The 21,773-nt window shown below is 33.6% G+C and overlaps 4 protein-coding genes and 1 long non-coding RNA gene across 8 annotated transcripts; 2 read left to right on the top strand and 3 right to left on the bottom strand.

Annotated features, from left to right (window-relative positions):
• The first annotated feature begins 3,153 nt into the window (after positions 1–3,153).
• Positions 3,154–5,877, top strand: LOC107425220 (putative pentatricopeptide repeat-containing protein At1g17630). 2 transcript variants are annotated; one of them, XM_060813968.1, is made up of 2 exons: positions 3,154–4,966; positions 5,042–5,877. In XM_060813968.1, exons 1-2 carry the CDS (start codon positions 3,439–3,441, stop codon positions 5,638–5,640), a joined length of 2,127 nt encoding a protein of 708 aa, XP_060669951.1. In that variant the 5' UTR covers positions 3,154–3,438; the 3' UTR covers positions 5,641–5,877. The 2 variants fall into 2 exon arrangements, with proteins under 2 accessions (XP_060669951.1, XP_048323583.2); XM_048467626.2 differs by having other exon boundaries at positions 3,158–3,425; positions 3,624–5,877.
• Positions 5,878–6,538: 661 nt separating this feature from the next.
• LOC107425243 (LOB domain-containing protein 22) lies at positions 6,539–7,746 on the bottom strand. The gene has a single exon (XM_016035197.4). The coding sequence runs from the start codon at positions 7,589–7,591 to the stop codon at positions 6,593–6,595; it is 999 nt and encodes a 332-aa protein (XP_015890683.3). The 5' UTR covers positions 7,592–7,746; the 3' UTR covers positions 6,539–6,592.
• Positions 7,747–8,338: 592 nt separating this feature from the next.
• Positions 8,339–10,901, bottom strand: LOC107425225 (mediator of RNA polymerase II transcription subunit 9). 3 transcript variants are annotated; one of them, XR_003056966.3, is made up of 6 exons: positions 10,484–10,901; positions 10,334–10,396; positions 10,080–10,160; positions 9,595–9,653; positions 9,392–9,513; positions 8,339–8,719 (listed from the first exon to the last, which is right to left on the bottom strand). XR_003056966.3 is itself a non-coding variant. In XM_025076447.3 (6 exons), exons 1-5 carry the CDS (start codon positions 10,802–10,804, stop codon positions 9,456–9,458), a joined length of 582 nt encoding a protein of 193 aa, XP_024932215.3. In that variant the 5' UTR covers positions 10,805–10,901; the 3' UTR covers positions 8,339–8,719; positions 9,426–9,455. The 3 variants fall into 3 exon arrangements, 2 of the variants coding, with proteins under 2 accessions (XP_024932215.3, XP_015890664.3); XM_025076447.3 differs by having other exon boundaries at positions 9,426–9,513; XM_016035178.4 differs by having other exon boundaries at positions 9,431–9,513.
• A 131-nt stretch (positions 10,902–11,032) lies between these two features.
• On the top strand, positions 11,033–12,638 carry LOC107425260 (uncharacterized). The gene is made up of 2 exons (XR_001582096.4): positions 11,033–11,259; positions 12,243–12,638. It is a non-coding gene; the product is annotated as an uncharacterized LOC107425260 (long non-coding RNA).
• A 305-nt stretch (positions 12,639–12,943) lies between these two features.
• On the bottom strand, positions 12,944–19,988 carry LOC107425258 (beta-galactosidase 17). Its single transcript, XM_016035217.4, has 19 exons — positions 19,610–19,988; positions 18,959–19,063; positions 18,291–18,486; positions 17,768–17,856; positions 17,563–17,643; positions 17,309–17,403; positions 16,934–17,004; positions 16,581–16,671; positions 16,394–16,511; positions 16,218–16,313; positions 16,074–16,122; positions 15,363–15,541; positions 15,179–15,256; positions 14,933–15,082; positions 14,628–14,678; positions 14,289–14,457; positions 14,013–14,158; positions 13,861–13,926; positions 12,944–13,318 (listed from the first exon to the last, which is right to left on the bottom strand). The coding sequence occupies exons 1-19, from the start codon at positions 19,817–19,819 to the stop codon at positions 13,220–13,222; spliced, it is 2,139 nt and encodes a 712-aa protein (XP_015890703.3). The 5' UTR covers positions 19,820–19,988; the 3' UTR covers positions 12,944–13,219.
• Positions 19,989–21,773: the final 1,785 nt, after the last annotated feature.

Raw genomic sequence — 21,773 nt, 5'->3', positions numbered from 1 at the left:
CAAACGTATATCTATATCTATATATATATATATATATATATTATGACAAGTGGCATGCTAATTAAGGACCACAAAATTGTACAATTACCAAAAACAAAAAAAGATCACAAAATTGTAGCTCCAAAAAAGCCTGCGAATAGATAAATATTTTATAAGTTAATTAATTTTGTTTTATTTGATGAAGTGTTTAGTTCTGTTGGTTAAATATACTATCTATATTAAAAGAGTATGGATTCGAATAATTGGATAAGGTAAAAAAAATAAAAAAAAATAAACAAATAAATAAATAAAACAAACTTTACTCCAAAAAGAAAAAAAAAAGTGTACTTCCAAAAAGGGATGTTAAAAAAATAATGTAAATTGTTAAAAACTGAATAATTAAATACATGGATAACTTTCTTGCCACGGTGCAAAAATCTTTTTTCACAGGATTTTAATGCATCTTCTTTCTCTATTTCAACTTTGTTCTTATTCAAATCTGTGAAGTTTTCATTTATTTTTTACATTTGTAATGACTTCTTTCTCTCAAATTTTATTGAAATTGTAAATATTATATATTTTTAATGATTTTTTTCTCTTAGTTTTTGATAAGATTAAAAATAATAATATTTGTACAGTAATTTTAACATATGTAAATTTTAAAATTTTTATTTTTTTATCATAAATGAATGTTTTAAACTAATTTGCATGTATTTCTTCACTTTTCTTTTTAAATTTTTTTTTTATAGCAAACGGGATTTTTTTTTTTTTTTTAACGTAGTGTAATATCTTATACAGTTGGAAGTTTAGAATTTTACAAGTTAATAAAGATTTACATGCTACCTTAATCTGTTGTAATATAATAAGGAAATCAGGATAGAAAAAAGAAAAAAAAAAACTACTATTTTTTATTTGAACTGAAAAAAAAAAAAAAAAAGGGAACAGAAAATTTCGTTAAGGACAAATGAAGAATTGCAGAAAATGCAAAATTAAAATCCCGTGGAAGCATATTTTTGTACCGTTGCAATAACAACGCCCTAGACACATGTTAAAAATCAAATGGAACTAATCCCTCTTCACCAAATAAAGAAAAAGACTAAATACCACTAACATCCTTTTATTTTGCTATTTTTTCGATATTAAAATATTATTATGTTAAATATCAATATAATCCCTTTATATTTCACTTTCTTGTTAACATAATACCATTTTTTTCAAACTCTTAATAATAAAGTTAGAATTTGATCCATTTACCCTTTATTTAATTAAATTTTTTTATTCATTTTTAAAATAAAAAATAATGAAAATAATATAATCAAACTCATATTAACTTTTTTTTATGAAAAAAGAAATATTTTCATATATATTAAATGTTGATAAGTCTAATTTTAAAGTTGTATTTGAAATAATTATAGTTATTATATATAGCTTGTTATTTTTTTTTAAAAAATAAATTGAGAAGGAGGATTTTAGCACCAATATTTTAAATATTTAGCAATTTTAAAAGAAGCATGTATATATGTTTGTGTGTGTGTTTGGCTTCTTTTCTCTTCTTTTTTTTTTTCAGTTTTAGAAATTGAAAAAAAAAATGAAAAATGAAAAAACCAGTCAAAAGAAGGGTAGATAGATAAAATTATAACTCTACTAATAACAGTTTTAAAAAATGATGTTATATTAAAAATATATATATATATATATATAAAAGGGCTGTACTGATATTTTTTCACAATAAAAATGTAATATAAAAAAAATAACAAATTAGAGTGTTAGAGTGATATTAAAAAAAAAAAAAAAAAAAAAATTCATCCCAAACAATTTGCCCTAAAATGTGTGCATATATATTTATAAATTAACGGCTTTATAGCCTGGATTGAGAACGACCAGCCAATTATGTTGTCCAAAAACATTCCTTTAATTCCCTTATAATTTCACATAACGCATTGAATCTCTCACTCTCTGGTAAAGTAACAAAAATAAGCATTTTAAATAACTTTATTCATATATTTTTGTAAGATGTTTCATTTGTACTGCTGAATATATTTTGGTTTGATAAAGCTGGAGAATACATCGGACCGTATTTGATACATTAGATGCTCCACATATATCAATATGTGTGTGTGTATATGATGCTCAAAGCATTTGTTTATGATTTTGGTCTCAAAAACTCAGCTCCAAAGTTTGTGTTACTACCTCTCCACTGTTGGGGGTCGTCAACTCTGATGTCTCTAATGCCTCCCAATAAATCGGTTTTTGAGATTGAAGTGTTTTAGGAAAAGAAAAAGAAATGAAGAAACTATACCAGAATGTAGATCCTCTCCACTGTCATCATCAGCAGTGACGATTTCTTAAGGTTGAAGTTCAATGTCGTAGAAACCATGGTCAATCTCCTGATCATCCTCGTCTTGAAGTTGGAAGTTCAATGTTGTCCACAATAAAGTTAGTTGAAGTGATTGAAGAAGAAGTATTTGGATTGCTCTATGTTTGTAAAATGCTAAATGAGTTAAACAGGTCAACCTGTTTGGTACGAATGTTAAATATGTATGAAAACCAATTTTCTTCTTCATTAATTTATCAACACACAGGTGAAAGAGGTCTCCACTAAGATAGAACCAAAAGAAACACCTGCAACATTCATATTAAAAAGTTGAACACAATCTACCAAAAAAAAAAAAACACTACATACCCTACAAACCAGTATCAGTCAAATCATTTAAATACAAATCCAAATACATTAATATATTACCCTCTTTTTCCATATAAGGCATCACAAGCTTTACAAATTCTATATTGCTATTATATAGTTGTATAATACTCTTCTTCTTTTTTCTTTTTTCTTTTTTTTTTCTTTTTTAATTCTGTGGATAGCGTTTATTTTTACATGTAATTTTTTATTTTATTTTTAATATTTTATTTCAATCAAAACAACTCACGACTCATTTAGTTAACACAAATTTACACGAATGAGTTGAATTGGTCTATAAAAATTAAAAAGAATAATAAATAAATCTATGTTTTCATAAGTATAATATAAATAATAATAATATTTATATATATTATTAGAGAAGAGATGTTATATATATATATATATATATAAAATATATTGGTTATCCGATTATAATCATTTCTACTCTAAAACGGAGAGGGTACATGTCTAGGATCTATAATCTTTCCGATTATAATTATTTTTTAATATTTTTATTTTTTTCTACTTTTAAGAAAGTCATGGACATGTTTGAGAAAGATAAAGATTAAAAAGAATTAGAAAAAGGAAAATAAACAAATAAATAAAGAAGTAACTCGTAGAGGTTTTGATCTGTGGACGTAGCATTGCAAAACTGTTACATATTAAACGACTATATTCCTTTGGGTAGAGCCGTGGAGCCAAATCTACACGCCCAAAGGCCAATTCTTTGTTGATGACAGAAGATAAAGGCTTTAATTTTCTGGTACTTATGCTTCATGCTTCAATTTCTCAACATCTCACATCTATCTTCTTCAGCTTTAAGTCGGAATTTTTTCTGTTTCCGATCAGTTCTCGGCCGACATTCATTTTTCAAATCACGTTATATTCATAGTCATATAACTTATGCCACCGACAATGAAGTTGTTGTTGATTCTTTTGACCGCCTTCTTCTACACTGCAGTGGAACCCAACATTGCAAACAAATTCATACCCACATTCTTATCACCGGTCTCTACAGGTCGGCATTCTTGGCCGCTCGGCTTCTCTCCGTTTATTCCCGTTTTGGGCTTGTTATGGATGCCCAGAAAGTTTTTGACATCTACCCACTTGAGGGTATCGGAAACCTGCTTCTGTGGAATGCAATTGTGAGAGCTAATGTCTCTCATGGGTTTTATAAAGAAGCACTTGAACTGTATGATAAAATGCGGAAACTTGGAGTTTGGGCTGATGGTTTTACTTTTCCTTTGATTGTTAGGGCCTGCGCACTTTTGGGTGATCTTAATTTATGCAAGATTGTTCATTGTCATGTTTTACGAATGGGTTTTCAAAATCATCTTCATGTGGTGAATGAGCTTCTTGGAATGTATGGGAAGCTTGGGCAAATGAAGGTTGCGTGTAAATTGTTTGATAGGATGGCTGTGAGAAGCTATGTTTCGTGGAATACAATGGTCTCGGCTTATGCTTTTAACTATGATTGTGAAGGTGCCAGGAAGATATTTCAACGGATGGGATTGGAAAGGTTTGAGCCTAACTCTGTGACTTGGACATCACTGTTGTCGAGTCATGCTCGATGTGGGAAGCATGAAGAAGTCATGGAGTTTTTTGGAATGATGAGGTCGAGAGGAGTTGGTACAACTGCTGAGGCACTTGCTGTGGTGTTATCTGTGTGTGGCTATTTGGTTGCACCTAACAAGGGTAAGATGATTCATGGATATGTTATGAAGGGAGGTTTTGAAGCCTACTTGTTTGCAAAAAATGCACTAATATGCATGTATGGGAAATGTCGGGAAGTAGAGGATGCACACAAATTGTTTTTGGAGATGGAAACAAAAAATTTAGTGGGTTGGAATGCATTGATATCATCATATGCTGAATCTGGACAATGCGATGAGGCTTTTGAATTGTTCACTCAGCTGGAGAAATCAGATGGTTATCCAGTGATGACACCTAATGTCATAAGTTGGAGTGCTGTTATTGGTGGTTTTGCCTCTAATGGCGGAGAGGAAGAGTCTTTGAAACTCTTTCGGCGAATGCAGCTTACAGGAGTGATGGCCAATAGTGTGACTATCTCTAGTGTTTTATCTGTGTGTGCTGAGTTAGCTGCACTGAATCTTGGTAGGGAAATCCATGGTCATGTTCTTAGAGCAATGATGGATGGTAATATTTTGGTAGGAAATGGTCTAATTAATATGTACACAAAGTGTGGAAGTTTCAAGGAAGGGCATCTAGTATTTGAGGCCATTGATGGCAAGGATTTAATCTCATGGAACTCTATGATTACAGGGTATGGGATGCATGGACATGGTGAGAACGCTTTAAGGATTTTTTATGAGATGATTAATTCTGGATTCAAGCCTGACAATGTCACCTTCATTGCAGTTCTTTCTGCATGCAGTCACGCTGGGCTAATCACCGAGGGTCGAAATCTTTTTGATAAGATGAATAGAGATTATGGAATTGAACCTCAAATGGAGCACTATGCATGCATGGTTGATCTTCTTGGTCGTGCTGGGTTACTGCAAGAAGCAAGCAACATTGTTAAAAACATGCCGATGAAACCCAATGCCTGCATTTGGAGTGCTCTCTTGAACTCTTGTAGGATGCATAAAAATACTTCTATTGCTGAGGAAACTGCCGCACAAATTTCACATTTGAACTCAGAAATGACTGGAAGCTACATGCTGCTGTCAAATATTTATGCTGCAAGTGGGAGATGGGAGGAATCTGCTAGGGTGAGGATCTCAGCAAAGACCAAGGGTTTAAAGAAAATTCCAGGTCAGAGTTGGATTGAGGTGAAGAAGAAGGTTTATATGTTCTCATCAGGGAGCCCTGTGCAAGCAGGTTTGGAGTTGGTCTATAGAATACTTCAGGAATTGGCACTTCAAATGGAGAGTGAGGACTATATACCCGATGGTGATAGCAGCCTTGAACAGAATGTTAATGATGGAGAAATGAGCATGTTGGTTGAGGCACAATGACGAGGCTAGGAACGCTAGTATTCTCATCATTGTGTCTAACAGAGTTCTGAAGAAGGAGGTTTCACTGATACCAAATTCTTCTCAAAGATGTCAAATTGATCTGTTGTTTGTGTTACTCTTACAAAGACCACACTGATTTTTCCACCGATCCATTACTGTTATTTGGCAGGGAAGATCACTCTCTTCCCCACTTTGCATAGTCAATGAATATAAATTATCTTTTCTTTTTTGTGCTCATTTTTTCTATTTTTATTTTGTTTAATATTATGTACATTCTTCATATTTCCTTGCTAATATAGAAGATGATACTTATTAAAGCACTGTGAAAAGGGCAATATTTTCCATCGTTGAAATTGTTGATAAGTAACATTGAACATGATTAAGCGGATCAGAATTTGGAAAGCAAAAACATATATCTGAAACTCCATGTTGATCTCCTTAGACATGGAACCTGATTACATGAACATGATCGTACCATATTTGTTCACCACTCCATTCTTTGAAAGCAATGATGCATGTTCCATGTTAAATAAGAGCAATCAATTGAGAAGCTAATACTCGCATGTAGTTCTTTGATGGAAAAAACTCAAACATGAAAGAGAGAGAAAAAAAGAAAAAAAGAAAAAAAAAAAAGGGTGAAGATGGATGAAACTGTATATCTAATATTAGAAAATCCAAAAGCTTCATTTTCCATAAACATCATCGACCCCATCTCTCAGAACCATAAGTTTAAGCAATAACACGTGTAACAGGAACCATCACAAAATTCCAAACTTCAAAAAATATTATCATCGAGAGGAGGAGGGTCTTCATTTATTGACTACAGAATGAATACTTTTTGTAGAACAATATCAGCTGGAGGACACAGATAAAAGAATCATCGAAAACAAACACCATATCTCTTCCAAAACCAATATTTATTTTTCTCATATCTAAGCCTAAACAACTATGACTACGACGATGTAAGTAATTGTGGAGAAGGTACAAACCGGTGTTCAACGATATCTGGAGTGTCGAACTTGTTTTCATTCCTTTCACATGCTACTTCAAACAGAGGCTTGATATCTTCATCACAATCATGATCATCCCCATTAATATCCTGCTTCGTGTGCAAAGAATGCAAAGAATCATCCTGCATAACCCACGAACTAACATCTTCTTGCAAACCATGGTTTCCCTGATCATGAACAACATTAACATATGATTCCTGCTGCGGTTGAAGCTGACACTGATAATGGGGTTGCATAGCCATAGCCATAGGATTGTTATACAAACTCAAAGGGTCAACAACATTAACCATTTCGCAATTCATATTCGGCTCCCCTGCCACAGCGGCAGCCTCAGGAACCTGGACATGATGATGTGCTTGTGCTCTACAAATAGCAAGCTGGTGAAGAACAATGTCTAACTCGGCCTTGTAATACTCAATCTGTCTCTGGTATTCTCTTATAATCCGGTAACAGCCACCAACAGGGTCATTAGCTCGTACATCAGATTGGAAAATGATGGTATGCATGGCTTTGTCCTTGTCGGGTTGATCGAGCTTCTTGATGATCTTGGTGATGTTGCTAACACCAAACAATTTATGAGCATTGAGGAACTGACGTTGGCGATCATGAGGGAAATAAGGGGCGAGAATGCAGTCAGGAGCGCATTTCCTACGTTGGTATTTACATGCAGCGCAAGCCTGGGTGTTGCCGTTACCTTTGGTTGGAATATTGCTGGTGGTCATGGCTGGCTGAGTTAGAGCGAGCTTTTTGTTTGGTTTTTGGGAGGGGGTGAGATATCGACTGCGTTTCCGGCGGGGATGGTAGTGCAGTTTTTTTTCTTTTTTTCCTTGATTGATGCTTTTTTTTCTGAGGGTTTTTTTCTCCCTTATTTTCCTCTGTTGCAAACAAAACTTAGTAACAATGAATAGGAGATGGAGAGAAAACAGGGGTGAGGCAGACATATGTTATAACAAACTTTTCAAACCTTAACAGCTTCGATTGTCAATTGATAAATTTGGGTTATGGATGATAGGTTTTGTTCGAAATTTATCCAATGGGGTTGTCTTAAGGAACTAAAAATGGCATACCCTTGTTTGTTTGCTTGTTTGTTCTTTTTTTTTTTTCCGTTGTGGTGACAGAAAGATTAGAGTTATACAAAGGTTTATGTATATATACTACTTATATTTGTGGGTGTATCAAAGTTTAAAATCCTGTTGTCATTTTTCTTTTGTAAACTCGACAACATTAAGGAATTTGAACCTCACTATTAATAAGCCTTTGGTCAAGGTTAAGCCAAACTATGGGTTTTTTTTTTTTTTTTTTTTTAATAATAATTATTATTTAAAAAATAAATAAATAAATAAATAATTGGAGAATAATGCTATGGCATTATATGGTGCTGAAATTTTATTTTATGTTTCATTATAATCATAAGAATTATACCTTTTTCCTTTCTTTTTTTTTTTTTGGGGGAAAGCAAAGTTAATCTTTTACCAGAACAGAGTGCCTCTATAAACAACAGCCTTGACCAGGAGTGCCTCTATAAACAACAGCCTTGACCAGGTCTTGGAATGTCGATAAATAATAATTCGAGTCCTACTGAAAATTTGTGGATGTTGTTTATCGAAAGAGAGTTCTCTATAACCACGAAGCCATCCCAAATCCAAAAATTATAGTATATAAAATTTACAAATAAAAGAGCCAAGTAATATAGGAATATGTTATATAATTTATTATAAGTGCCCGAATTAAAGTGATATAACGGTATCAAAGGAAAAACAACATTTTGCTTAAACAAAATAGCTAAAAATCCTTAACATCGACAAAGCAGTATGAGAAAGAACTCCATAGCTCAGACACATATTCCCTTTCAAGAAACTGACAAACTGTAATACATGACACTAGAGGTTACAAAAAAATAATAACAATCTTAGATGTATAAAAAGCATACATGTACAACGACAAAACCCTTGATGAATAATTTTCTCGAGTAGCTAAAATGGCGTGAGCTCAGAACTAATCAGAAGCCTCCCTCCATTCCTACAGAGTTTGAGAAAATGGAAAAGAATTCAACCTGCTACTAGTTAGTCCTGCAATCAAAAGTCAAAATCATGGTAAAAACCTGTATTTAGGTTGTCAATATTGTTAACCAACCAAAAGTCGAAGTGAAAAAATAATAATAATAATAATAATAATATATAAATAAAAAAAACAGAAAGAAGGAAAAAAAAAAAATTGATCATCATACCAAGACAGTTTAAAATTGAAAATAACCTGGCTTGAGAATGCTAACCAACAAATACAAACTTAAAATGCATAAACACAAGACCATGGGAGATCTGTTTGTAGAAATTTTGATATCGTGACATTTTAACTGTAAACCACATTTCAAACAGGTATTTATGCATTATAGACTCTTTACCAGCTTATCTGAAAGGTTGGTAAGTAAATGAACTAAAACACATAGAACAATTAAAGTTTGAAAAATATTTTTCATCTGTTGACGTGATGTTTAGAAGAAACTAAACCTAATAAGCATCATTTTCCACCACCCTCCTAGATTACTAGTTCTTATTTCTCAAATTTAAGAGAAATGAATTTCCCATGCCATGTGACTCTTATGAAGTCTTTCAAGCAACGTGTTTGATCAACATGTTTATTTTACTTCATTCAAGGTAAACAGCATTTCCTGTTAAAAAGTAAACAAATCAGCTATAAAAAATCCATTGCCAGTAACACATCCAATTAACAAGGATTAGAACCTTTTGTACTGCTCAATTAAATTTGAGTAATTGCCTTACTCCATGTCAGGAAGGCAAGAAGCATCTAAGGCTCAGACTTGACCAGCTCTTCAACAGATTTTCTGTACTTGGAAATCAGGTCTCTGGATTGAATATAAATTGTTAAGCAAGCATGGCATTTAACTGGAGCAAACATCTAATGCAGTTATATAAACAGTACAGACCTCCTCTGGGTTAACAATTGTTCACTTTCCTCCAGCTTCCGCTTTTGTCCATCAACTGTCTACAAGCAGTATACACACAAGTTTTCCAATCAGACTATGGATCTCACATAAAAAAGAAATCACTTACTATTTACCAGTCACATACTCCATGGGAATTTTTGGTATTAAGAAATGAGCATAATTCAGAGCCAACTGAACAAAGAATGGAAATGAATTTATGTAACCACACTTTTGTGATATCGTATTATGTACAAACCCAACATCACAAACAACATCAGAAACGGTGACAATGATTCTCATAAATGAAACATAATAGAAGGAAAAGTAAAATCATTTATTGGAAACTGCAAACTAGTCATGCAGATTGGCATCAATGACAATTTAAACGTCAAAAATTAAGCTAGACAAAGGCAACTAATGCATTTCAAAGAAACGTCCGAAAAATTAAAAAAATGGACCCAAAATAATTGAAAAAAGGCAATTACCATAGCCTTAGTGCTAATGGATCCGGAAATGGAGTTCAACAGCTGCTGGCACTTCTCAAAGTGGTTGTTCAAATCATTGATCTTTCCAAAACCAGAGCACCCACGTAAAAAAAATTGAACATCCGCATTAAAAAAAAAAAAAAAAAAGAAGAAGAAGAAGAAGAAGTTAATTTAACCTGGTAAATCCTAATTCAAACAATCAAACCGAAAGAAAAAAGAAAAAAATTCAAAAATTTCAAAATTAGGGGGAATACCAAAGCATCTGATTGCTGATCCCTAGTTCCATTCTCAATGGTGTCCGCTAATTTCTCCACAAACTGCATCACCATCAAACACACCAAAACATCAATGCACAATTTATATATATCTATAAAATTAGGGTTTTGATTGTGCATGTTACATACATGGAAGAGGTGGAAATGGGAAGCGAGTGACTGGTGGTGATGCTGCTGCTGCTGCTGTTGTTGCTGTTGTTGTTGCTGCTGAAGAAGAAGACGCTGCTGTTGCTGTTGCTGTTGCTGTTGTTGTTGTTGTTGTTGTTGAAATTGCTGTTGCTGCTGAAATTGTTGATGTTGAAATTGTTGTTGTTGTTGTTGTTGCTGCTGGTGATGGTGGAGATAGAGATGGTCCTGATTCGAAGGCGTAGAGGTGTTACTGTGGGTCTGCACATTCGGGATCATCGTCCAGCTCCCTCCTCCTCCTCCTCCTGAATACGGGTGCTCCATTCCTCTCTCGCACTCGCCGCTTCTGGAATTCTTCTCTGACAAACTGAAAAATTGGGGTTTATACTCAAAAGACTTCTCACACACGGGAACCTAAAAAGTTCAAATCTTTATTTATAAGATTAGTTGATTAATCTACGACATGACGTTTACTGTAGGTGTTGCACGGTCATCTTCTTTCCTCGATGAAACGACGTCGTTCTAATAAAATAATGGAAGCTGTGTCGTTTTATTTTTGATCGTGCCTGGTATTCGTATTTTACTCCTTTTCTTAGCAGCCACCGCTGAAGACGCATAGACCTCAATTGTAGTTCCGATTTCCGAGATAGAGGTGGAAAAATTTTGGAAAGTCTATTACCCAAAAAAAAAAAAAAAAAAAAAGGAATTTTGAGCCAAAGATTCAAGCTTTTTTCTTGCTTTGGAAATTGGAAGGTGCTTTTTTCCTTCTTCGATTTCAGGTTTGATTTCAGTTTCCCTGATTCATGCTTTTAATTTCTGATTCGAATTTCTTAATGGCAAATGGGGTTCCCACTGTAAGCATGCGATTATCATATTGAGTTTTTTTTTTTTTTTTTTTTCCTGCACAAATTGTTCTGTGCTTTCTATGAATTGTCTCCTTTGGTTACCATGAGCAACTGTGTTCTGCAAACTACTTCTTTGAATGAGAACTTGGTGAAAAAACTTAGCTTTTAGCCGAGTTTACGTTTTTGTTAATGGTTTTTTCTGGCATATTAACAAAAATTGCGTGACTTGCATTTTTTGTCACGTCTCAATCTGGTTACAATGTCAAATAAGCTTAACATATTTTTGCAAGTCCCAGTAGTTTCTCTTTCCGAATCCTTACCATATCCAAACTGGACATTGGGTTGTTCTTGTTGGTTGCTGTAATGGATAAGATCAGAATGGTAAAGCTGAATCCTTATAAAACACCCACCCACACACACACACACACACACACACACATGGATGCATGCCACAATTACAAAAAGTCATTTAAATTTCATGGATAGAAATTAGTGATCTTCAATATCAAATCTTTCCACTCAAGAATTGTGATTGACTAGTTTTAAGTTGCATAGAACCGGGATCTTGTATATGTGTGGATATTATTGAAATTATACAGTTCTGTGATTATACAACGCACATGTTTTTGACTTGGAATGTGGAATACACTGTTTTTTATGTATAATGTTTTACAACATGCTTCGTTAGGAAAGATATGAAAACGGTCCAATAGGCTTCTTTCGTTTGGTTTGCAGCCAATAGGACCGGGCGTTCCTAAATTTCTAAGCTTTTTATTTTGTCCCAGAATTTAAAAAGTCATGCTATGAATTCCCCCACCCCATTTTTTCCATCTTCTTTTGGAAAGCTGCTGTATTGGCATTGTCGTGCTCTGTGATTATGCTATGGCTTGATAGTTACTTCTTGTTTGGTATTGAAGGTGCAAGTTTTCAAGTCCCGAGTTTGAAATTGTGGGCATAAGTTATGGCAGTAAAACCAACAGTTGCCTTTAGGGCTGCTCTTGTAGGAGGAATAGCTGCATTCGCGAAAATAGGTGGGGCAATGAAGGCTGCAGGCAGTGCAAAGGTAGGTGCAGCAGCAGTTGCTATGACGGCTGCTGCAACTGCAGCTGTTTCAGGATCTAAACAGGAAAAGAAGGATGCCAAGTAGCATTTAAAGTAATTATTTGAAGGATATACTTTGTAGTTTATGTAGTATATGATCCGAAGTTCCTAGTATCTTGGGAACAAATTGAATCTGTTTTGAGTCAAGATCTTGATTGTAAGATGAGAAACCGGTTAATATAAGAGAAATGACATTGTTGATTTTTATTGAAGTTTCTATGACTGGGACAAACACTTCTCCATTTGATGAATTTTTCATTTTCATTAGTTTCAAGCATACAGGATTCGGTTTTGGACCTAAAACTGAGATTACTAGGCCTAGGAGTGTAGAATCAAGAAGCAAGCCGTCTTGTTGTTCATGTATCTATGCCACCTGGTCATAAATCTTCGTCTTTTTATGTATGAATTAACGTGATAAAAGAGGATGCATACCCAAGTAGTTATACAAAGTGTTCAAATATCCACCTCCAAAGCTTGGATACAAAGGATGCTGTATCTAGTGATGCAAAAGGGCGTATAAACTTTGAAAATTAAGCTTTCTCGCTTTTATATAAATCGTCAATGCCAATACAGATGTGCAAACTGAAAAATGTAAGTATTTTCCTTGATATATGTGTGTATCTATATATAATCCCTTTATGGAGAGTGATACTTTGCACAGTGTTTGTCTGTCATGAAAACTGCACATGTAAAGGTCTTCAGAAGATCAGCATTTTCTGGGACAGGGTCAACAACCAAACACCTTCTATTCTGTGTGTTTTTGAAGCAAGGGATGATAGATCATCTTATTTGATCAGATGGAGTTTAGTTTATTTGAACCACATGTGAAGTCTGGGTGGTCAACTAAGCTTACTACAAGTTCAGGGCTTGGGGATTCTAATTCAAATACGACCTGCATAATGATAAAGAAACAATTATAAGTTACAGCAGAAGCAATGAATAAAAATGAATAACACAATGTTGAATATGTTGATTACGAACTACAAGGAAAGTGGATTTCAAAAACTACAAAGAGAGTGACATGATATAAACATGAATATTACTAGAAATTAGATTATCTACAAAATTTCTTCAGCTCTTCAAGAGTCATTGTCAAATGTCAAGTTGAACAGATAACTGAATTTTTTTGGTAAGAAAGCTTGTTTTAAGCAGCTTCAATATACGGTCTACGACATAAGTGATATTAGACAACAGACATTCCTCTGTGGAAGGAATGTGCATGCTCTGCTTTTCATTTTGGTTCCCCTAGTTGTAGTATAGACACGTTACCTTTTTTCCTAAGTGGAAGATGTTACTATGAACCACGAATGGATTAATTGTCTCTTCACAGGGATTCCATATGGATATTTGAATGTAAAAGCATACATGAGTGAAAGATGATGATGATGCTTAATAAAAAAATAAATAAATCATTCAATCTTTGGCATTTCATACCACATTATTTTTTCCATGCTGAAGGATTGGAGCAGGGACATAAAGATTGCACTGTGGTCCCACTGACTGCAAAATAAGAGAATACACATTGTTACAGACAAAATATACTATACAAGAAAATCTAATTATAAGAAAGAGAGACACTAAGTTACCGGCCAATATCTTCCAATATTGAAATTGTTAACAGTTACAATTCCTTTTCCCCAACCACGCAACGAAATGAATGTATCTTTAACTTGGTCATCTTTGCCAATGTAGAATTGGCCAGCATAGAATGCTGGTTCTTTTGAAATATTTACTGCAAAAGAAAAGGTAAGGATTAGTGACTAATTTTCTTCTCTGACTCATATTTGATAGCCTCGTCAACTAAAATTCTCCTGCCATATAATGCATAAAAATGCATGATGAAGTGGTTTTTCAGTACATACCATATTTCTCTTTTAATTCTTTGCGGGCTGATATATTAATGATTCCAGAATATGCAGCCTGAATAATGGGATTTGACTTTGGGACTTCATTCAGGTTGATGAAAGGAATCTTGTACATTTTCCATCTCTTAAGAATTTTGTGGTCCAGATAAACAGAAGATAAAATACCCTGCAAAAGAGAACAAGAAAGACCACTCAAATATCATGTAAGGCACTAAGAAATGTAAGTCTTATATCAGCAAGGTGAAGCAATACAAGCTTTGATTCTTAGGATTTAGAGGAGATTTAATAATTTTAAATAAATGAAGAATACAGTATTTGTTTTTCAAGCCACTTTACCTTGCTATCGAATATGTATGGCCCATAATTTAGACGACCCATATTTTCTACCTACAACACAGAAAAAAAACAAATTATAAAAATAATAAGCATAAAGCAAAAAAGAACCAAAACTGCCATCACTATGATCCAATGCAAAGCTTTGAAAAATCCACTGTAAAGCCACGTAAATTTAAACATATAAACAAGCTTCCTATGTGAAACAGTCTAGTTAATTGTTTCCAAGCTGGTACTGGAAACCAACTCTAATTCAATTTATTGTTAAAACGACATATTAAAAATTAAAGAGAAAGGATAGTTAGTACCAAAATAAATAAGCTGATGTTGGAGGCACAATTAGACCTAGGAAGGCCAAGTGTTCCGTTTGATTGTCTTTCAATTATACCAACATAAGTTGGTCTTTTATTATTTTGTTCAGTAGGGCAAGATATAAGCACCTGAGCTCTGTCATGGACCTGCAACAATTATTGAGATTAAATTAGTCAAATTCTATGTCTAGGACCATAAGGTGAATAAGATTAGCTTAGAAGTAAAACAAGGGAAGGCTGCACCTTTGGTACAAAGAGAATGCTTCTATGACCATTATATTTGGCAGCATATTCAGTTGCATATAACAAGAACCCAAACATCTGAACAGAAAAAGCATTGCACAGAAAATTTCATATTTCAGTGGATCATTAATAACAGCTGCTAAGGAACAAAGTTAAAAGGTATGGTTTCATAATATTTACATACCTGACCCACGGGCTCCATTGGCATTGGATTTTCAGATTCAACGTTTTCAAAATGATAAAGCATATCAAGCAAGTTCCCTGTTTTTACCAAGCGAACAGATCCATATTCTTTCTTTTCGTTATCAGATGGAATTGGAGGAAGAGATTTAGCACTGTATTGCTCTATAACCTTCCGAATTGCTGAAAGAAACACAAATATAAGAAGCAATGTCGTTTTGCAATATCACCATTTGAAAAGATACAATTTTGGAGATTATTGCCTTTCACTCAAAATTTCATAAAGATCATAACATTCTAGAGAGTCATGTAGAATTATAAGGCAAAGTGGAAGCAAATAAGCATTACAGTACAGACAATCTAGTAGGACATATGGAGTTCCCCTCTTATTTTGACACATTTATGTCTTCCTATTTACTAACTGCCTTCACACTTCTCAATTCCTGTTCCATGTAACGACACCCAAAATCTGATCAGAGAGCAGCTAAATATTCAAATTAACGTCGGAAGCCAGCTTCAAGGTTATGAAACATTAATTCAGTAGCCAAATGAATAATGAGAATCAAATTTTTAGTTTGCAACCCTCAATTAATTTATTTTCTTAAGATTAATTCTAATCAAGGAATGACAGGTTCATCACGTTAAGGTACAATTTACCTATAATTTCTAGCATGTGAATTTTAGCTATGGAGGACAAATATCATAAAACAAATACCTTTGAATTTTGCATTGTTTACATCCCCTGCTTCCTTAATCGGTGCATCCTGGGAATAAGGGATATTATTGGTTTGTGCCATTCGCAGCCACACATAAGCATTTAAGTACAGGATAGAAAATATAAGGCAGAATATGTTTTTACATAATCATAGGAAGTGAGATCGGGCTTGTAATCAGACTCATCTGCCCCAGTATTTGCTCCATTATAAAATCCAAAATTTGTTGCACCATGTGCCATCTAGAAAGCAGAAAATCAAAATCTGAGCACAATGAATGCAATAACTTAATAGCAGTGAAACTTGAAATTTCAGATCATACATAAAGCACAGCGGACCCATTCCGTTCCAAAATCTTTTTAAGGTAAGATGCTGTAATATCAGCGTCTGTCTGTGCAATCTTTTCTCCCCAGTGAGTAAGCCAACCTGTGTAGAATTCCCTGAAAAAACTGTTTATGAGCACCTCGACTGTTGACCAATAAAGATTAATACTTGCTTACAAGACTTACGCTGAAAGTGGTGGTGATTTTCCAGGGGCATTGAACTCCTTTTGAATCTTAAATATAGGCCAAGGGTCATCACCAGTCGTAAAGTCAACAGCTACAAATCAAAGACAAAGTTAGGGCTATTAAACAAAACTATGATTAAAGAGAATAGTTGTTTGCTTCCAGATCAATGTCAAGAGCAAACTTTATCACTTAGTTTGTTCACTAGATTTAGTATTTTTATTTTCAATAAAATGCTGTGTTGAAAACAATGTGCAAGCAAATGAAGTAACTATTAAGTTATACAATAAGAAGTATGAGATTCATACCGTTAACTAAATAACTAAACTATAAAGTATGGTCAATGCTAAATTTACCTGAAAAGACAGCATCTCCATGAATTGTTCCTTTCTCAAGATTTTCCCTAGAGCCTCCATCTGTTGTGTACCTGAAAACCGATACAGAGATTTATATATCTCGATGTCATTACTAAAGTTCATTGGATGGAAGTATGCAGTTAGAACACCCTTTCAGACTATTTTGTTACATTCATTCTATTCATGTGCAATCTTAACATTTATGTTCATTAAAAACTCATTAGTGAACACAGTATTTTAAAATAAGGCTGAGTTAAATTCACATCAAAAGGCTTAACCAGCACATGAAAATGTGATTGTTCCAAAGCATATATATGAAAGCAACAGTAAAAAAGCAATTTATACAAGCATGAATTTAGGATCAAATGCTCTTACAGAATTATATCATCGCCAAGGTGAAATCTTGCCAAACTGACCAGGTGATTAAGATACGCTTTGTCATCCCCATACGAACCAAATTCATTTTCAATCTGTCAGCATAATCTTTTTCACTGTTACTCTTCAACAATAAAGTCAAGCACATAATTTCAGATATTTGAGGATCAACTTCACAAGTTTGGACAATAATAAGACACCTTGGATTAGACAGTTCAGCATTCACTTTACCATCTGTTTCCAGGTTAACATACCTGGACCATTACGACGGGACCTCCATTGCCATAAAGATATGGAGCAACTAATGGAAGTAGTCTTCCCCACCATTTTTCAACCTTAGAAAGTTCAAAATAGAGTCCACATGAAATATTGTATGCTAAAACAAACAAACGAGAATTTTGAGCACGGTTTTGCCATGAATTTCCAACATTGAAACAACAGAACAAGAGTGAAACACACCGCTTGCAGGAAACCAGGATCTGAAGATCTTAATCTGAGAGCTGGCCTTATGGCAAGTAACCAAGGAGGGAAACCCCCCAAATCCCACTCTGCAACAAAAGGTCAGTCCTCAAAGTGTGACCATCACCATCATTATATCATAGCTATCATCAAATGGAAACAAAAAGACAAATAACCAAAATGTGAACTTGAAAATAGAAGAATTTAAGCCTAAGTAACGGATACAGTAGCTAGAGTTAGCAAATATTTCTTTTATGTGCGCAAAGATTGGAAAATTATGAATCTAACAAGACAGTAATCCATTGCAGAAAAATGTTGAAGGTTGCTCAATGAAATAGCGAGCACCTCCAATGGAAGATTATTACTTTGTCAACCACCCATAAAGATCTTATGGCATAAAAAAAACACAGACAGCTTCAACATAAACAAGCAGCAAGCTCCAGATGCATTAAAAATGAAGTTGTAATATCAATATTTAGCCAAGAAAGAAGAAGCAAATCATAAATCTATCAGCATAACTGACCTCCACAGACATATGGACCGGGTCGAAGCATAACAAGGAAACCCATTTTCTGGCAGAGTTTAAGATATGATACTAAATCTGCAATACCATCGAAAACAAAAGTGCCAGATGTTGGTTCATGTAGATTCCAGGGAATATAAGTTTGAATGGTGTTCAAACCCAATGCTTTTGCTCTTAATAGCCTATCTTCCCAATACTGCAATCATAAAAAAGATTTGTGACAACACCACATCATAATTGGATAGCCCTCATTTGACTTCAAAAGATAGAAGAAGTCATTTAGTCATACACAGATATCAAATTAGTTCATCCAATAACATAGTGAGAAGACTTCAGCAACATTCAACAAATGAGCAGTTTCCATATTTTTATTAAATGAAAAGCACTGCATATGTATATTTACCATGTCCTGTATGAAAAATTTTACAGAAAGTCTTTATATCCAAAATTCTCTCCGTTAGGCCAAAAGATATTCTTTTTTCATATTTTCTCATTAGCATTCCATATCATACTAGAACCCCAAAACTGTAGGAAATTCCTAGCATTACACACTTAAATGACATAACAGTAAAAGAACCATAAATTAACAAAGCTAGCTGCTGACAATGTTATATTAGTAACTTTAGCAGAATATTCACAATTTAGAAAGAGGAAGGCAAGAAGAATACCTCAGGAAGAACCCTGAAGTAGTGCAATTCGCCCCCAATGATCTGGAAAGGCGCGCCATCTTTCCAGAACTTGTCATCGTCAATCTCAAACTTTCTACTACTTGCCTGATACACATTGAACGAGTTCACACTCCGTTTTAGATGAAAAATATAACTTGAGGCATTCTTTTGTCGAATAAGTTAACAAAAAAAATTACCACATTAAATTGTAGATATCGAAAAATTGAATTGGTAAGTGAATAAAATAAGATTTGAGGAAGTATATTCTCAATCTAGTTTTGTCCGGTTACAGTTACCAACATTTGAAAACTCAACAAAAGTAAGCCAAATATTTGATACAAGATCAGCAGCTCTAGATAAAATTTCTGGCATTTCCTACACTACACCACCTCATCAACCAATCAAAATATGGTCTACTATACAAGCCATAGATCAAACTTAGATATCAAACAGTTGTTCGACAAAGAAAGCAACAAAAGCAAATGTGGAAGCTAACAGCTAGTTCACCTTAAAATATATAAAAAATTTATCTTTTTTATGAATCAAAGTGACCCAGATACCAAAACCCCAAAACCCATCAATTATTTTGCCTCAATTCAATTGCCAGTAACAATAAAAACATAAATGACAGATAGAAACACAAAGACTTACTTTGCTGTGGCCACGATCACTATGGTGGCGGTGAGAGCTTGGAGATAGAGAAGGAAGTGGAGCGAAAACAGGAACAAAGGTTCCAAAGGCCACAAGAAAAAGGAAGACAACGAAGAAGAAGGTGGTCTTTGTGGTCCGCTTCCTGGCCATGGTTGACCATCTGGAGCTGGTGGCAGAGCCGTGGCTTTTATAGTTAGAAGCGCTTCTCATTCCGTACGGACACCCAGTTGAGTTTTAAGTTCAGAGCAGCAAACCAACTACTTTTTTTTTTTTTTTTTTAATCAGAAACGGAAACTTTGTTGTTTTCTATCCTTAATTTCTTTGGCAATTAATTTTATTCCCAGAAATTTCTATTTCACCATATGTATTGTCAAAATTGTGAAATAATTTTTAAGTTAAAAAAAAAAAAAAAAAAAAGAAGAAATGATTTCTTTGTAATTTTCCAAAAGTAAGAGAGTATTAGACAAAGGGGAGATTTTTTGTTCGGATGAAATGTATCCAAATATGTAGTAGGTGATGTCTACAATACCTGTCATATTACCATATCTTTCAAAGTTGTTATTATTATTATTATTTTGCTAATATTTTGCGAACAAAAGTTACAAAACAAACTTTTGAATACCATTATTTGTGCGGCCCAAAATCCTATTTATATTCTACAAACTCTGTTTATACAAAGCCATATTCGTACATTTTTTTTTATGTTTTTTTTCGAATGGATCATATTTGGACATTTCTTGCCCATAACAATGAACCGTCAAAATTTTCCCCAAAAAAAGGGAACAATGAACAGTCAAATTATTTCTCCCCCACCCCCCCCCCCCCCCCCCCAAAAAAAAAAAAGTCAAATTAAAGTAGTGCAGGTAGATAGAGAAAATTTGATGAGCCTTAGAGATCCAAATAGTTTTTTAACATTAATTGTCAGAAATGAAGTAAACAATCATTGGATTGTCAAAGACATAAACCGATTCCAATTACATAAAAAAATTATGATTAAATATTTACTTTCACTTATAGGAGTAGTAGCTTTATTGAATACGCATATTCATATAATATGACTCCTATATATATCCTATAATATAAAGTATATAAGTAATTATCAAAAAATATAAACTTAGTAGCAAATAGGTAATCACAAAGGGGAAGGCACATTTTCCTTATGATGATTCACGATAAGTGGTATTTTTTTATTTTTTTTTTTATGAAAATGAAAATTGGTTTTTATTATGTGAGAAAAAGAGAGAGTAGCAGTGTGGTAGCAAATCAAAGATATATAAGCGGGAATAATGGGCATGCATGCTTACTTTATATAGTGCATGTACCACACATGTATATAATTTATTTTTTTATTTTTTTCTATACCTATTCATACGAGCACTATAATGTGTGATGCATGATTCATGCCAACTATGTAAAATCTATATGCATACAAACAGTAATTTTCTCTTGGACAATGAAATTTAAATTATGCTGCCATCTTTCCATATGTAGATGAACCTGTAAAAATTTTATATGCCTATTCACATGCAGATAAAAGCGTGTCGTCAAGAGCTATCCTAAATTATTTTGAATTTATACCATTAAGTACATTATTTAGACCTATCCTATATAATTTTGTTCTGAAAGGAAACACATGGGAGTGTCAAAGCTAAACCCACACGCACACCAATTCCAATTACAACACAAATATATAAGTTTTAATTTCAATTAGCTTTACTTTTTGAATGCACATATTCAAATAATATTACCCTTATATAATGTGTATATATTCTCTACAGTCTTGCTTAAGTGAAAATATTCTCAGCTTAAAAAGAAAAAAGATGAATATATATAATTCAACGATTTCAAATAATTCAGTTTTTAATTAAAAAAGATAGCTTAAATATACATATCATTGTCAATATTTATATATAAACCTGTTATAGCTATGGAAATAAAAAAGAGGGGAAGAAACATAGGTAATATATACAAAGTGGGGCACATTGCCCATGATGATGAGTGAGTATTTTGAGAGAGAAAAAGGAGAGAGGGTAGCAGTAAGTCAAAGGTAAAAGGTGGAATTATTATTAGGACAAACATCTTTTACAATGACAAGTCAACTGATTTTTAGCCATGCTTATTTGCCCACTGCCCACCAATCCATCAAAATATGCAAACAACCAAA

Source organism: Ziziphus jujuba, chromosome 1 (assembly GCF_031755915.1).
Source record: "Ziziphus jujuba cultivar Dongzao chromosome 1, ASM3175591v1".
Classification (NCBI taxonomy): domain Eukaryota; kingdom Viridiplantae; phylum Streptophyta; class Magnoliopsida; order Rosales; family Rhamnaceae; genus Ziziphus; species Ziziphus jujuba.
Note: the sequence above shows the minus strand (reverse complement) of the source record. Positions and strands in the feature narration are given on the sequence as shown.

Bases quoted from the DNA above. Each gene is read 5' to 3' on its own strand.
- LOC107425220 (XM_060813968.1), top strand. From the start codon at position 3,439: ATGCTTCAATTTCTCAACATCTCACATCTATCTTCTTCAGCTTTAAGT. The intron at 4,967-5,041 runs GTGAGAACGCTT...CCTTCATTGCAG, and splicing joins GTATGGGATGCATGGACATG to TTCTTTCTGCATGCAGTCAC.
- LOC107425243 (XM_016035197.4), bottom strand. From the start codon at position 7,591: ATGTCTGCCTCACCCCTGTTTTCTCTCCATCTCCTATTCATTGTTACT.
- LOC107425225 (XM_025076447.3), bottom strand. From the start codon at position 10,804: ATGGAGCACCCGTATTCAGGAGGAGGAGGAGGAGGGAGCTGGACGATG. The intron at 10,397-10,483 runs GTATGTAACATG...ATGGTGATGCAG, and splicing joins CCCATTTCCACCTCTTCCAT to TTTGTGGAGAAATTAGCGGA. The intron at 9,514-9,594 runs GTCTGTACTGTT...TATTCAATCCAG, and splicing joins CAATTGTTAACCCAGAGGAG to AGACCTGATTTCCAAGTACA.
- LOC107425258 (XM_016035217.4), bottom strand. From the start codon at position 19,819: ATGAGAAGCGCTTCTAACTATAAAAGCCACGGCTCTGCCACCAGCTCC. The intron at 19,064-19,609 runs GTAAGTCTTTGT...AATGTGTATCAG, and splicing joins GTGATCGTGGCCACAGCAAA to GCAAGTAGTAGAAAGTTTGA. The intron at 15,083-15,178 runs GTGCAGCCTTCC...TAATTGTTGCAG, and splicing joins GCATTCTCTTTGTACCAAAG to GTCCATGACAGAGCTCAGGT.